This window comes from Anomaloglossus baeobatrachus, chromosome 1 (genome assembly GCF_048569485.1).
Source record: "Anomaloglossus baeobatrachus isolate aAnoBae1 chromosome 1, aAnoBae1.hap1, whole genome shotgun sequence".
NCBI lineage: Eukaryota > Metazoa > Chordata > Amphibia > Anura > Aromobatidae > Anomaloglossus > Anomaloglossus baeobatrachus.
In genome coordinates, this window is record NC_134353.1 from 491,085,185 (window position 1) to 491,101,811 (window position 16,627).

Sequence of the window (16,627 nt, forward strand, 5' to 3'; positions counted from 1 at the left end):
GTGTAGTTCGACCCAGGCACTAGAGAGAAGGGGTCCTATGGCCCACAGGAAGTGGCTACACCCCCGTGGACTCATTCCACATACAGCATATTGGAGTGGGGGGACTTGGCCGCAAAATGTGGACAGGTCCCTAGACTAAAGGAGAAGTACCTACGGGCTCCGCTAGTAAAACCAGGCGCCAAGAAGTACTGAGGCCAAACCCGCCCACGAATCTGCTGGAAGGTGACCATAGAGGGCCAGGGGACAGGCCACCCCACAGGGTCTGCGACACCGACTCAGGGCACTGTGTGCGTAGGTGCGGGACAGGCGGGCGAGAAGTCAGTGCAGGAAGACGACCAGGGTGCACCGGTCTAGCCCTCCGAACCACCCGGGATCGACTGGAGCCCATCACAGCAAAGCTCAGCACTCCGAGGGTGGCCACTGACATGTGGTGACAACCTGGAATAGACACCTGAGTGAGTAAAGAACTTTGACTGCATCCCTGTGTCGCTCCATTATTGCCTGTGCCTCCAGCCCTGCACCCCCGCCATTACAGACTACAACCCCCAACAGCCCTGGGGCACAGCTATGTCTGTTGAGAGCTATTCCAACTCAGCTGCATCACCATCTTCCCCAGTGCTCCCTATCCCACAGCGTCGGCTATCTATGGCCGAGTACGACAGGTGGTGTCACGAATAACTATCACTCCCCTGTAAATAATCTCTTCATTGGAACTGACACCGCCGGAACCGGGCCCTGTCGCCGTGATATCCTCCGAGCAGAACAGAGCCGGCCCAGTAATGAGTGCCCCACAGCCCCGGAGCGGGTGTGTCATACCCACTGTCACAATTCAGCTCTGCTCGCTGGTTCCAGCAGTCACCACATGGCTGCTCCACTCAAATGTGATTTTCATACTTGAATGTGACAATTAGCTTTTCTTCCTACATTTCTCATTGAACATTGAGAGAATTATTAAGAGAAGCTTGTCATCACATGACTGTAAGTATGCAAATCACCTATGAGTGAGTGGTCACATGAAGACCACCCAAACTGCCTGGTGGGGTGGGGTTGCCAAACTGAATTCTTGCCCCAGGTGCTGGAAAGCCTATTAATGGATGTAAAAATCTTTTTTTCTATCTACTGGCTAACACTGTACAATGATATACTTTACCTAAGCAATTTAATAGAGCCATTTTCCTTGCTATGTGAATTAGATATGGAAAGAACACTTGCTTAGTGAATTGTTGGACATGCTATAGGCTGTGCATGTTTTGTGACATCACAGCTTTGTTGAATGTAGCTGCCAAAGGCAGGCACTGGGGAGTTCTATTCTGGAACACGGCTGTCCTGAGCAAACAGCTAGTCACGGCTAGTCAGTCAACAGAAGAAACCATGAAGACTCTGATCTTCTCCGCCTTGCTTTTCTACATATTAACAGCAGGTATTGTTCTCCCCAACAACAGATATTCACATTATCATAATATATGATTGTAGGGATTTATTGCATGCATTTTGTATGTGGCTTCTACTTACTCAGAGTTACTATAGATTTGTCCATATTTAATAAATGTAGGAACCCACGTAGAATACATTTACTTTTACCAATTCATTTACGTATATATGACTTGCATGGATTCACCTGTTTTCAGGATGCCTATAGTAATATTTTACTTTTCTCCATACAATATATGTACAAATGTAAGTGATTTCAGGCTTTCATATATGATAATACAAAAATGCACTTTATATTCATTAGAGCAAATCTGTTAATGATAAATATAATACATCTATGATTTCTCTTGAATGTGTGAATTTAAAGGGGAAGACCACAATTAGATTAAGATCTTTCTTTCCAGCATTTCTACAATCTCTGTCCACTTGCTGATTTGATATTCCTCAGCCTATTTCTTAGTTTCTCTTAACCTTACTAACTTAGTTTCTTTTACTCACTAATACAGTCCTATTAGCCCAAGTGCCCTGTTTCTTTGCTAGCCCCTATATTCCCTGTCACTGGCTGCCTCGCTTCCAGTCCTGTGGTAATGACTGCTAATTTCTATAGGTAAGATTACCTCCTGTGTTTTTACAGAAAAAGGTCAAACTTGGTTATTGAGATTAGCAGTCAGCTGCCACCCTTCACAAACTGTCTATGTCATGTCCCAATACTGCAGTACTGTATACTCCACAGTACATAAAAATACACTGTTCAGTATTGAAATAGCAACACCAAGAAGGAAAAGTAGTATAATTATGAAAAACACAGGATGGTTAGACATGTTAATGATATGAAAATGATGAAAAAAATGGATACAAGATTTTCAAAACATCTCGATTTCTTAAGTATCGAGTATGGGCGCCACTTGTGGAAATACACACATTCACATGCCTTGGCATACTATCAGTGAGATAATTATTAATAGTTATATAATAAATGTTCTGCAATGTTGAACGCTGTTAGGCACGCAAACCATCAAGATCTGCTGCTGGTGTAGTGCCCCTGACTATATCAGGGTGCTACAGGGAACTGCAGCCTCTCTCTGGGGGGCAGGACCTACCCCCCATGGTTCCAGGTTCCCGAAAATCAGTGTCACTACCCTCAGCACTACAAATCCCAACCACACCTCACATCAAACCTGTCAGACACACCAGTGGGTTGGTCAAGGTGGAATAGGGCCACCCACATGGGGGTCAGGCAGACTGGTGTGAGGGGACCAAGACAGAGTCGAGTGAGAGTCCTCAAACAGTGAGAAACTGGGAGTAGTAGCTCCCGGGGAGCGAGACCAAGGTTGGGTTGCAGACGGTGGTCCGGGACCACAGGAGTTGGGGACCAGTAGCAGTGACATTGGAAAAAGGTGCAACGGACATAGTCTTGGAGGACTGTCGGCACCAGAAGGCCCAATAACCGGACCAGTGCCAAGCAACACGGGGTACAGGACTCTAGATCAGGAACCGATTCAACGTCCTGATAATTAACCTGGTAGGGAGAGTATCTTCATGAACTTAACTAAGAGCTCAGAGATTGAAGGCATCAGCACAACGCGGGGGGTAGGCTTTTCCAGATAAAGCAACCCACTGAAATCCCATGTGCCAGCCATCAAGAGCACAGCTACACTTCACATAGGTAGCGGAGCCCTGACAGCTTCAAGCCAAGGGGCCACAAACAGACAACTAAATTGTGCAAGGAGGCAGGGTCCAGATTACCAAGTGACACCGGTGGGAGCAGATACCTGGATGGGCTCCCCGCAGTGGCAGTGGTACACAGAGACTTTGGTTTACCACAGTGTGCGTCTGCTTTATAATCCTCATCCACCACCACGACTACCACAGTGAGTACCCTGGTCCCTGCACCCTGTCCTCCAAAACAACTATCAAAAACCCTGAGTCCAGGGCCTTCCCTACCAGCGGAGGGACTGACACCTCGCTGCCCCACACCATCTGCCCCGGTACTCCCTCCAGCAGCGGCGGTACTCCCATTACAGCAACCCGCAGGTGGCATCATGAACTTCTCCCCTGGAAATACCCCCTTTTAAAGGTCAAAGTGTCTGCCAAGCCGGGTCCAGACGACCCCACTCGAGCCATGATCCCGGATCCAAGCAGCCCGACCAACACCGGGGCGGTACACTGACAGCTCACTTTGTAATTGCTGATTAATGACATCAGATGTTCTCGATGGAAGGGAAGTCTAGAGATGCTGCAAGCCACCTGGTAGTATATTTAGAAAAGAAGAGCAGTTTCCAGCGCCAGGGAGGAGAATTTAACAGTCCATTTTATTGAAGAATTATATCAATCATTAAAAATCTAGCAAGTAAGGCATGAGTGTCGGATAGCCAGCAGAACAACGCGTTTCAACGTTATGTCTTAATCATGTTAGAGAACATGATTAAGACATAACGTCGAAACGCGTTGTTCTGCTGGCTATCCGACACTCATGCCTTACTTGCTGGATTTTTAATGATTGATATAATTCTTCAATAAAATGGACTTTTAAATTCTCCTCCCTGGCGCTGGAAACCTCTCTTCTTTTCTACATTGATTGGTGGCCAAACCACTTCCGTGCGCAGGATTGGATCATACCAGCAAGGCAGTGTGGTGAGCTGGACTGCTTTTCTTTCTTGCACGTTTATCCTGGTAATATATTTAGGTCCACATAGGATGCTCACAGTAACACGAACAACATGTGGCCATGTGTTGTCAGGTTAATAAAGGGCTCCTGGGTCAATTTTGAGAAAAGGCCGTACCGCTGGTTTCACAACCAAATTAATGTAATGTTAGTGTACCTTAAATGAAGACTAGACCAGTTCACCTACTATATATTAGACCACCCTACACCATAATCCCAGGTGCTCCATTGACCTCATGCCACCACTCCCAAAGGCTACCAAGGTGCAAGTAAGACAGCAATAGAGGCTGAAATGGTGGTCTATCCTTTTCAGCAATGATTCCTGCTCTTGTCTTGGAAACAATAATGATAGCCAGAGATTGGTCTGGAGATCACGAGGGCAATGCCATGAAGAGACTTTCATGAGGAAACATCATACCGGTCCTACTCAGATCATGGTGTGGGCTGGCATAATGTACAGTAATGGGACCTCTTTAGCCTTTATTACATGTACATGTAATAACTCAGTGTTAGATTGAGTTTGTGGTGGAGCCAGTAGTACGACCATTTCTTCAAAGTGTCCCAGGAGCCATTTTTCAATACTATTTGGTGAATGCAATTTTACACATCCACTTGGTATGAATTTCTGTTTGTCAATCCTGACTTAATTGTTGGTAATGCAGTTTTGAGTATTTAGCCATTTATTTTAACTCTGTGGTGTTTGAGCTGACCCCCTGAGTGGAAACTGCTCAAGCTTACAATATAATTAATCTTATTTTTGTGTAGTTTTAGTTGTCCCATAACATTTACTTCTAAGGAACTGTTATGTAAAATGAAATCCTATTTTATCCATACCCTAAACATTTTTACAAATAATGTGTTTAAAATGTTTAGAGGTGACCATACACATATAGAATAGATGTACAACTAATTCCAAAAAAAGCTGGGATGCTGTGAAAAATGTAATGAAATCAATAGTGAAAAGATTTAGAAATCTCATAAACATATGGAAAAACATGGAACACAGATCAGAGGGTGAAAGACATTTTTCCATTTCATTTGAAAAAAAAAATCTGATTGCAGGAACGCATCTCAAAAATGTTTGGACAGGGCCATATCTGCCATTGTGTAGTATATCTTCCCTCTTCCTTTTACCACAGTCTGTAAATGTCTATGATGTGAGAAGTACAATTGATAGAGTTGTGGGGGAGGATTGATGGCCCATTCTTGTCTGATGTAACATTCTAGCTCCTGAACAGTCCTGGGTCTTTGCTGTATTTTTTGTTTCATAATGTGAGGAATATTTTTGGTGTAAGATCTGGACTGCACTTCATCACCCGAACTCTTCTTCTGTGAAGCCATGCTGTTCTGAAGGATGTAGTGTGTGGTTTAGCATTGTCTTGCTGAAATATACAAGGCCTTCCCTGAAATAGATGTTGTCTGGATGGTAGCATATGTTGTTCTGAAAACTATTTATTGCTCAGCATTGATAGATTCCATTACAGATGCAGGCTTTTGAACTGTGCGCTTATAATAAGCTGGATGGTCCCTCCCCTATTGAGTCTGCAGGACATGGCTCTGTGGTTTCCAAAAAGAATTTCACATTTTGATTCTTCTGCCCACAGAACAGTTTCCCATTTAGTCCATTTTAAATGCCCTTTGGGTCAGGCCTCTGTCACACGTTCGTGCCTCCGGTACGTCTTTGGCAGTTTTTTCACGTACCGGAGGCACGTACACACGTGGACATATGATTTCATAATGGTTTGGACACCCGTAAGTATTTTGGAACGGAACATGTGTCCGTTCCGTACTTACGTGTGTCCGTGTGTTCCTCACGCCGACATGTCCACATTTTCTCCGGCAGCACGGGTATCACACTGCCCGCACCCGTACCACACGGATGTAGTGTGGATGCGGTCCCGTGTGACACGCGCCAGAGAAACACGTGTCATTATTATAAAATAAAAAAAAAACATACTCACTTCCAGCAGCCCTGCAGAATCTTCCGCTGCAAACAGTTGCTGCCGGCCGCCGCTCATTATGAGCGTGTTATGGAGGTGGGCGTGATGTCATGGACTCTAATCTCCGCCCCTCCGCTCGGCCGGAAGCAGCATCAGTGGGGAGTGGGCAGGGCTGGAGCCGAAGATCAGAACCCTGGACAGCAGCAACGACCACGTGAGTATGCAAATTACCGGTTCTCCGTGTGTTATTGTGGATAGCACACGGAGAACACACGTGGACTGCACGTACCAGAGACACATACTTACCACACGCAATACGCAGGGAAAATACGTGTCTCTTTGCACATGCGTGATTTCCATGTGAGTGTGGCAGAGGCCTCAGAGAAGATTGCAGCATTTCTGGATAGCTTTGATATGTACCTTCTTCTTTGCATGATGGTTTTAATTTGTATTTGTGGATTGCAATGTGAATAATGTTCACAGACATTAATTTCTGTAATATTCCTGACCCCATACAGTGATTTGAATGACCAATTCATGCCTGTTTTTAATGCGGTGCTGCCTGAGCACCTGTAGGTCACAATCACCTAATACTGACCTTTGGCCTAGTCCCTTGTACACCTGGATTTCTACAGAATCTTTAAATCTTTCGATGATATTATGTATTATAGATGATGGAATAATGAACATATTTACAATTTTACATTTAGGTACATTTGTCTGGAATTGTTCCATAAGGTTTTTTTACACAGTTGATCAGAGATTGATGAACCTCTGACCATCTTTGTGTTTGAGAGACTCTGCCTCTCTATCAGGCCCCTTTTTATACACAGTTATTTAACTGTTGACCCTCCATCTGTTTTTCATCTGTACTACTTACTATTCCAGCCTTTTGTTAACTTTGTCCCAACCTTATTGAGAAGATGTGTTGTTGCCATCAGTTTCTATATGAGATTTCTTTTTGTCTAATGTTCAACTTCTAATCTGTGTTCTATGTGCTACTATGAACAAAATAAGGCTAAAAGAGATGTCAAAATCATTGCATTCTTCTTTCATTTTGATTTTACACAGTTTCTCATTTTTTTTCTGAAATGGAGTTGTAGGTTGTCTGGTGAAAGATTGTCTGCAAATGATTGCTTCCTCCATGCAGTAATACAATCAATATATGCCATTACTTGAGGTCAGCCTAGTTGGAAATGTTCAATGACATTGAGCTAAAGATTCTTCTGTGAACTTTCTTCCAATAAAAGGATTTCTTGTTGACCTTTTGCAACAATGTCCAACAATCAGATGAAAATTCTGAACACAACCAGCTTCTTTTCATATGAGTGTGTCATAATTTAGGTAAAGCATCTGTTATATTTTATCTTATGAACATTTGTTATGCTTAGAATCATCTACTTTCATCAACTCTCGTCTAATGTAGTTGTCTGCGAATTAACTATTGATGACCTTTTCTCAGGATAGGTCATCTATATCAGATAGGTGGGTGTTCAACCCATGGCACCCGGAAAGCTAGTACCACAGCCGCTGGAAGTATATAGTGTATTTAGCAAAAAAATGCTGAAGACTGTAATGGCAGTTTTAGGGTCCTTAAGGTCAACTCCCATTTAAATGAACTCTTTACATACATTCTATAGGAGACTTCATAATATAAAATGTTTATTTTCTTTTACAGCTTTGTGGCCAGTTCCTGAAGCAGAAGCTTCAAATGTGGTAAGCATGATTTAATTTATATGTTAAACAGACAAAGAACTCCAATGTATTCTTGTCCTTTGAACAAAACTACCCATAACATAATATTTGGAAACGGCATTATAATGTTTGTATTCACCAAGATGGGTACAAGTGAAAGTGCAAATATTAAATTTCATGTTTCAAGCTGACCTCCCATCCTTAATTTTGACTCAAATATACAGCAGCTGGTGGGCTATTAGGCAAAGAATTGTCAGCAAATTATAGTTTAAACGGCATCTCTTTTCATATACTGATGTCCACTATCATTTCAAAGAGAGAAGTAAAATTGAGTGCTGATGTGTTATGAATTGAAATCAAAGGGCGTTTCCCTAGGGCAGAGCGGTCCCTTTTATGTGATGTGCTCTCAGTGCCCAATCATATACTTGTGCCCTAATCACACAGCAATAATCCTTGTTGGTGTTGCGGGGGTGGAATGGACTGTTGTAGTCACGGGCAAGGGCGAACCCTGGCTGCTGAGCAGCCCTTCAGTATCTAGTCCCTGCCCTGGCCACCTCCACAGTACAAGGGATCAGTTTTGGGGACGTGTGGTGCATGGTACTCACACGTAGGCCAGAAGCCCCTGCTGTCTCCATCTCCTTAGCCACTTCTAAGCTGCCGGCTGCAGCTGGCTTCCATTCCTCAGCTTCGGTAGCTGTCGCACAAAATTCAGCAGACACCAAACACTTCTCAACTAGAACTTTACTAAACATTCCTGTTTTATCATATACAGTACAGACCAAACGTTTGGACACAGCATCTCATTCAAAGAGTTTTCTTTATTTTCAGAACTCAGAAAATTATAGATTCACATTGAAGGCATCAAAGCTATGAATTAACACATGTGGAATGAAATACTTAACTAAAAAGTGTGAAACAACTGAAAATATGTCTTATATTCTAGGTTCTTCAAAGTAGCCACCTTTTGCTTTGATTACTGCTTTGCACACTCTTGGCATTCTCTTGATGAGCTTCAAGAGGTAGTCACCGGAAATGGTTTTCACTTCACAGGTGTGCCCTGTCAGGTTTAATAAGTGGGATTTCTTGCCTTATAAATGGGTTTGAGACCATCAGTTGTGTTGTGCAGAAGTCTGGTGGATACACAGCTGATAATCCTAATGAATAGACTTAGAATTTGTATTATGGCAAGAAAAAAGCAGCTAAGTAAAGAAAAATGAGTGGCCATCATTACTTTAAGAAATGAAGGTCAGTCAGTCCGAAAAATTGGTAAAACTTTAAAAGTGTCCCCAAGTGCAGTGGCATAAACCATCAAACGCTATAAAGAAACTGGCTCACATGAGGACCGCCCCAGGAAAGGAAGACCAAGAGTCACCTCTGCTGCGGAGGATAAGTTTATCCGATTCACCAGCCTCAGAAATTGCAGGTTAACAGCAGCTCAGATTAGAGACCAGGTCAATGCCATACAGAGTTCTAGCAGCATACATATCTCTAGAACAACTGTTAAGAGGAGACTTTGTGCAGAAGGCCTTCTGGTAAAATAGCTGCTAGGAAACCACTGCTAAGGACAGGCAACAAGCAGAAGAGACTTGTTTGGGCTAAAGAACACAAGGAATGGACATTAGACCAGTGGACATCTGTGCTTTGGTATAATGAGTCCAAATTTGAGATCTTTAGATCTAAAACACCACGTCTTTGTGCGATGCAGAAAAGTTGAACGGATGGACTCTACATGCCTGGTTCCCACCGTGAAGCATGGAGGAGAAGGTGTGATGGTGTGGGGGTGCTTGCTGGTGACACTGTTGGGGATTTATTCAAAATTGAAGGCATACTGAACCAGCATGGCTACTACAGCATCTTGCAGAGGCATGCTATTCCATCCGGTTTGCGTTTAGTTAGACCATCATTTATTTTTCAACAGGACAATGACCCCAAACACAACTCCAGGCTGTGTAAGGGCTATTTGACTAAGAAGAAGAGTGATGGGATGCTACACCAGATGACCTGGCCTCCACAGTCACCAGACCTGAACCCAATCGAGATGGTTAGGGATGAGCTGGACCTCAGAGTGAAGGCAAAAGGGCCAACAAGTGCTAAGCATCTCTGGGAACTCCTTCAAGACTGTTGGAAGACTATTTCCGGTGACTACCTCTTGAAGCTCGTCAAGAGAATGCCAAGAGTGTGCAAAGCAGTAATCAAAGCGAAAGGTGGCTACTTTAAAGAACCTAGAATAGAAGACATATTTTCAGTTGTTTCACACTTTTTTGTTAAGTATTTCATTTCACATGTGTTAATTTATAGTTTTGATGCCTTCAATGTGAATCTACAATTTTCAGAGTCATGAAAATTAAGAAAACTCTTTGAATGAGAAGGTGTGTACAAACTTGTGGTCTGTACTGTATCTTCACAGTATATGAAGCATAACATCTTCCAGCAACAATGTTCATGGCACAGTGTATGTTCATATTGTTCCTGCTTACTACCTGGACTATTCCTGCTTCCTGCCTGAGGAATTCCCAGCCCAGTCTCTCTGCAGCCCATGACTCTCCTACCAGGCAACTTCTGGTTTCTCTTCCCCTGTACACAAGGGGTATTTCAGGTGCTAGTCTAACACTAGCCCCGAGCCTTAAAGGGAACCTGTCAGGTCCCACATGCGTTCTGACCTACAAGCAGGGGGATGTGTGGCCTAGTAACTCCTTCCTACCCATCCCTGTGTTGTAATATTGTGTAATATGAATTTATAAAAAAAAGTTTTATTACTTACATGTTCCCTATGTAAATGATCAGAGAGGCTAATCCCTAGAGTGTCGCATCGCCCCGTGGGCGTTTGCATGCTTTCTGTGGTATCACGCCCCTGTGGGTGTGGCACCCCTGAGGCTTCCGTCGCCACAGAGATATTGCACCTCAGCCAGAGGTGTGATATCCCATCCTGGGTAAGAATGGGGTCATCTACCATTCCACAGACTAAACTTGCACACACCAATTGGTAGGCATACACTGGGTCAGGGATAGTGGCAGCAACCCCCATAGATGTATTCATGGGGCCGTAAGTCCCATTTCTGGTCCCAATAGTGTGGGTGGGGCCTAGTCAGTGGGTGTGTGGGAGGAGTCAGAAAGAGAGAGTAGACAAGGAAACCAGGAAGTTCAAGGTCAGTTAGAGAAGTGGAGTGAGAGAGAAGGAGAACGAGAGGGAGGTAGTTACCTCAGGAAAGTGACAGAAGGAAATTCCTGGTGGAGATCCTGGGGTCTAGTTAGGCCCAGGTGACACCTAAAGAAAGAAAGGATCCCAGGGCCACGGAAGGGCATATTGACTCGTGGCCTGTTCCACTGAAAGATCGGGTGGAGGAATCTGGCTGCATTCAGGGACGGTCCCTAGACAGAGGAATGAAAGACAATTACTCAAAAGTAAAACCGAAGGCCTGGGAGATCGTTGCAAGCGCCCAGGGCCACATCCCGCCACAGACCCCCGGTGAAGAGGGCAAGATACGACTGCGGTCAGCCCCCTTTGTACAGGCCCTGTGGTGGGGGCCCGAGACCAGCTAAAGCAGTCAAAGGCTAGGAAGCCAGTCAGAAAAGGACACACACAAAAGGAGTACACTGGAACTGACCCTTGACAATTCCGGGATCGGCGGCGGCCCCTGACAGCGGATCCTGGAATACCATGGGTAACCGGTCAACTGCAGTACTGAGACTGAACAGTGAGTAAAACATCTTAACTGCAAGCCCTGTGTCATCTGATTCATTCTACATCTCGCCCACAAACACCATAGAACCTACAATGTACCAAAGGTTGCCCTGGGGTACCCGCTCTACCTGTGGAGAGGAAGCTACATCTCAGCTGCTATAACATCAGCCCCGGAGGTCCCTTCCAGCAGCTGCGGCCCTAAAGAGCTACAATTTACCACAGGTGGCGTCACGAATCTTTCATAAACTTTATTATCACCATCACCCCCAATATCGCCACCATTACCTGACTCCACCAGGGTCACGGAGTCGGGCCCCGCCACCGCTGACTACCACGGACTAGTCAGGCCAGACACCGAGTCACCTAAGGCCCTGGGGTGGGCGAGTCATGGGCGTGATACCATGGATTTACATGAGCGACGTCACCGTCAGCTCCTTGAGATCCCGCGCGTACGCGCTTGACATCCCCACAGGCCTTGTTATCTGGGTGCTTGTTTGTCGGCTTCAGATGCGCACTGTGCATGCTCAGAAGACTCCTGCGGTTCCGAACATGAGTAGTGCGCATCTAAAGCTGGCAAGCAAGCACTGCGGGAATGGCAAGCACGCACGCGCAGGATCTCAAGGAGCTGACGGTGACGTCGCTCATGTAAATCCATAGTATCACGCCCACAGGGGCGTGATACCATGGGAAGCATGCAAATGCCCACGGAGCGATGCGACGCCCAGGGGGCTAGACCCTCTGATAATTTACATAGGGAACACATAAGTTATAAAACTTTTTTTTATACATTCATATTACACAATAATACAACATAGGGAAGGGTTTCTAGGCCACACATCACCCTGCTTGTAGGTCAGAATACATGTGGGACCTGACAGTTTCCCTTTAAGCTCCAGATGTCCAAAAGTTTCCACACCCGGGATATTCGGGGACCTGCCAGTCAGAAGCAGACACACCTGGCCTGACAAGCCAGTTTCATCTTTTACTCCTTCCCAGACCGAAAAGCCTGTCTCTGCATCTTCTCTTCACTGACTCCACACGCTAACTAACTTTCTAAGATGGCTGCTGTCTGTAGGCTCTGCCATGGCTCCACACACATTAACTATTTGTCAACCTATAAGAATACCCTAAATAAAATAACCGACCACTGGAGGGTGATATTAGCTTGTCAAACAATGTAAAGTCTTATCTCACACTATGGCCTAAATAACATACTCCCTTATGTTTCTATACAAATATTACTGCCTCTGCTACATTAGTACATACATTCTTATGCTCTTTAGTCTTATCACTCTTTGCAAGATATTAACATAACTAGCGCTGTTGGTGTATTGGGGCAGGAGCTTGTTTTACAGACCACCCACTTACATTAGTACAACTAAATGAGAAGGGTCTTCTTTTAATATTATTTATTTTTAATAAATTTGGCCCTTATGGAAATGAAAGTGTAGCAGAGTATACCATATATATCCCATAACTATTATTATTATTATTATTATTATTATTAATTTGAATTACTTTGGATTGTCAGTAGGTAAAATGAACTTCTCTTTGTAATATTAGTGACAGGCCCAATATAGTTTAACAATGAGGTCCATAATAACACGTTTTCAGCTACATGTTTTCTATATTATGGTAAAGGTCATAAGTTTAAAGACAGAAATCTAAAAAGAAATGTTCTTTCATGCCTTCAGTACTATATTCTCTGCTTTACTCAATTATGGGTATTAGTTTCCTTTGTTAAGGCAGGGGTGCACCTCATTCCCACACTGTGCTCACCTATTCTCTGGCCCCTGTGACTATTGTTCGGCCGCTATCTGAGAGCACCGGCTGCTTTCACATCTATTAGGTTGCAAGTGTACTTCCAATTTGTAATCCCTGCAGAGGTGGCATTCTCCAAACTCCTAGCTGGATACATGGCATGTGTCATGGTTTGATTTAGGCAGTCATTTAATCTAGGGAGTACTAATGTAGTGCATTTTTATATTTGTATTGCATAAAACCAGAAAATCTATCAAAATTAAAGATTTAGTATGGAATTGTGCCACCCCCGTGCCAGCATCCGAGCTGCTCGGATCCGGGTTTTCAGTGGCTCGAGGGTCTCCGGACCCGGGGGTCGTGCGGCCACTCAAATGAAGGGGGGTATTTAAAAGGGATTTTTATAGAGTTTGTGATGCCACCTGTAGTATGTGGTAATTAGGAGTACCACCGCTACAGTTGGGAGCACCCGGGGATGATGGAGTGGGGCAGCCAGGTGTTATGACCCTCCACGGGTAGGGGGAAATACCCTGGGACTCATTGATTGAGGGGGAGTGCCGTTGGATGTAAAGGGTCACTTGCGTACTCACTCAGTCCATTAAGCTGACACCGACAACTGGATAAACCAAAGTTCTGGACACCGCTGCCACTGAGGGGAGCTTAGTTTGAGTCCTGTCCCCAATGGTGCTGCCTGGTGATCCGTGACCTGCCTCCTGGCCCTAAGTTCACTTCTCTGATGGTCCCGGTAGTGTGAAACTTGCCTGGTCCCGCTTCCCACTATGGCTAAGTGTGGGAGCCTGCTCTCAGGGTTCACGCTTGGGATTTTCTGGACCGTTTTGAGTGGAAAGTCCTATCCCCCTCGTTGCGCTAGTACTCCGATTTTGGAGCGGTTGGGAACGAATCTTGAAGGCTCCGTTCTCCACGGGTAAATTATCGGGTTGCCTGACGCTACTCCCCGACCTAGGGTCCACGTACCCCGTCGTGCCTTGGTCCCAGCCCGGTGATGGTGCAAGGCCGCCGGCTGTCCTCCTCGACAGATTCGTACCCCTTGCCACGATCCCCTGCGACCGGGAATCCAACTCCTCTAGGCCCAGACCACCGTCTGCAACCTAGACAGTTTTCCAGGAGCCCCACTCCCGACCTCCTCTAAGCTCCTCACTCCAAGTCTTTACTGACTACTCACTCCTCACCTCCCCTCCCTTAGCTCCCAGGTGGGCGACTCTATTCCACTCAAGCCGTCCACTGGTATGTTTGGTGGGTGTGGTGCAGGGTAGATCTAGGATTTGATTAGCTGATGTAGGCAACACAATGTAGTTAGGGACCCTAAACCAAGAAGGAGTTGGATACTGCATGGGAGGGCAGATTGTGCAAATACCCTGTGACGACCCGATAGTCCAGGGGCGTCGCATTCAACATTTTTTATTTACAGGTTTCTTCGAACATTAGGGAGGCTTTTTGCTTAAACAGTATGTTAACTTTAGAGTTCATCATTTCAACAATGGAACGCTACTAGTTACATTAGTAGCGGAGGCTCAACCTGCTCCGTTGCAGCCTCTTCCTGTGACAGTCCAGTCCCAACATCCCGGATCGTATTAACCCGCCACCCAAACAACCTGACCCGCTGCATTCCTACTTGTGGGTCCGTGACCAGGTTAAGGTCCCGGGTGTTGCAAAGACGACTCTGGTGGGCACAAGAGGTGTAACTATTTACAATACACAAGTCTGTGTTGGCCATGGCCATGGTCCATTTTTACTACTAGGCTACAGATGCATAACTATAAAGAAGTCAATGCACCTGCTGCACACACTATATCAACTTCTTCGTAATCAGGTGACTTTCTCAATTGATTTAAACCTGGTTGATTAAAACTCTGTTGTTTCATAACATTACTCTATATGAAAAATAATAAACTTTGTAAAATAATAAAAGAAAACACAGATACCTAACAGTGTATACTTTTCACATTACAGGTACCATCAACATTCTTCCCTATATCTCCGTGGGGGCTGACTAAAGTTAACCCGGGTCGAGCTTCTTAACTCTCGACCCTCTTCCCCCACTTGTGACATGGCAATACTTTCTACAGGTTCCTCGCTCTCAGTGATAGGTGTAGCTGGTAAGACTCTACGTGTGCGTGGTAAGGGTACAGGTGCTACTCTAGATGCTGAAGTGGGTGCAGTGTCAGTAAGCCCTTCCTGTTCTGGTTCATCCACGTTTTGTGGGAATGTTAACACAGGGACTATTACTGCTCCATTCTGCATAGGCCAATCTTTTGGAAAGTGACCTAGAATGGTACGGATCATTCTCTTTTTCCCTTCCACCGCTTGAGGTTGGGGTTGAGGTCCATCTGCTACTCTTAAGGGCTTTGGACATTTTTTCAGATGGTCTCGGAGACAGTAGCCATGGTTCTTCTCTGATCCTTGCTGATTAGGCAAGTCTTTTGGCTGTCGAAGTTGGATGGTTGCACCACGTACGGCTCCTTTTCCCATTGATCATCCAATTTGTGTAGCTTTCTCTTCTTCTTTAGCACAATCTCGCCTGGTGAGAAAGGGGTTGCTTTTGCCTGCTTGTTAAAGTTCCTCTCTTGCCGTTCTCTGTTTTGATTCAAACTCTCTTCAACACACTTTTGAATCTGTTTATACTGGATCTGGCGATGTGAGTCCCAATCCGCCCCGGGCAAGTACCGTCTTTTTCAGACTATAAGACGCACCGGACCATAAGATGCACCCTGTTTTTATAGAAGGAAAATAGGAAAAAAAAATTTAACCAAAAAATGTGGTCATGACACACTGTTATGGGGCGAGGATCTGCTGCTGACACTATTATGGGGGTAATGTCCCCAAATTCTCTACTAAGGTACCCCATCCTCGTAATCATCCTCCTGCCTTGTATGTATATATGTCCCTCGTCCTGGTATAGCCCCATCTTGCTATATACTGCCATCCTGGAATGTACTACCATCCTGCTATATACCTCATCCTGGTATATGGCCGCATCATGCTATATACCCCATCCTGGCATATGGCTGCATCCTGTCCTGCTATATACCCCATCCTGGCATATGGCCGCATCCTGGTATGTGCTCCCATCCTGCTATATACACCATCATCCTGCTATATACGCCATCATCCTGCTATATAATAATAATAATAATTTTATTCATTTATATAGCGCTATTAATTCCACAGCGCTTTACATACATTGGCAACACTGTCCCCATTGGGGCTCACAATCTAGAGTCCCTATCTGTATATCTTTGGAATGAGGGAGGAAACCGGAGTACCCGGAGGAAACCCAAGGAAACACGGGGAGAACATACAAACTCCCTGCAGATGGTGTCCTTGGTGGGATTTGAACCCAGGACCCCAGTACTGCAAGACTGCAGTACTAACCACTCAGCCACCGTGCCGCCCGTATATACGCCATCATCCTGCTATATATGCCATCATCCTGCA

The 16,627-nt window shown here is 45.0% G+C and overlaps 1 protein-coding gene across 2 annotated transcripts in view; it reads left to right on the top strand.

Moving 5' to 3' along the window:
- Positions 1–1,318: 1,318 nt before the first annotated feature.
- Positions 1,319–16,627, top strand: part of LOC142295412 (trypsin inhibitor ClTI-1-like) — a 43,169-nt gene continuing 27,860 nt past the window's right edge. For both annotated transcript variants that reach the window (XM_075338522.1, XM_075338516.1), the window contains exons 1-2: positions 1,319–1,420; positions 7,715–7,752. In XM_075338522.1, the coding sequence (XP_075194637.1) occupies positions 1,372–1,420; positions 7,715–7,752 (87 nt within the window). In that variant the 5' untranslated portion in view covers positions 1,319–1,371. The remainder of the gene's footprint in view (positions 1,421–7,714; positions 7,753–16,627) is intronic.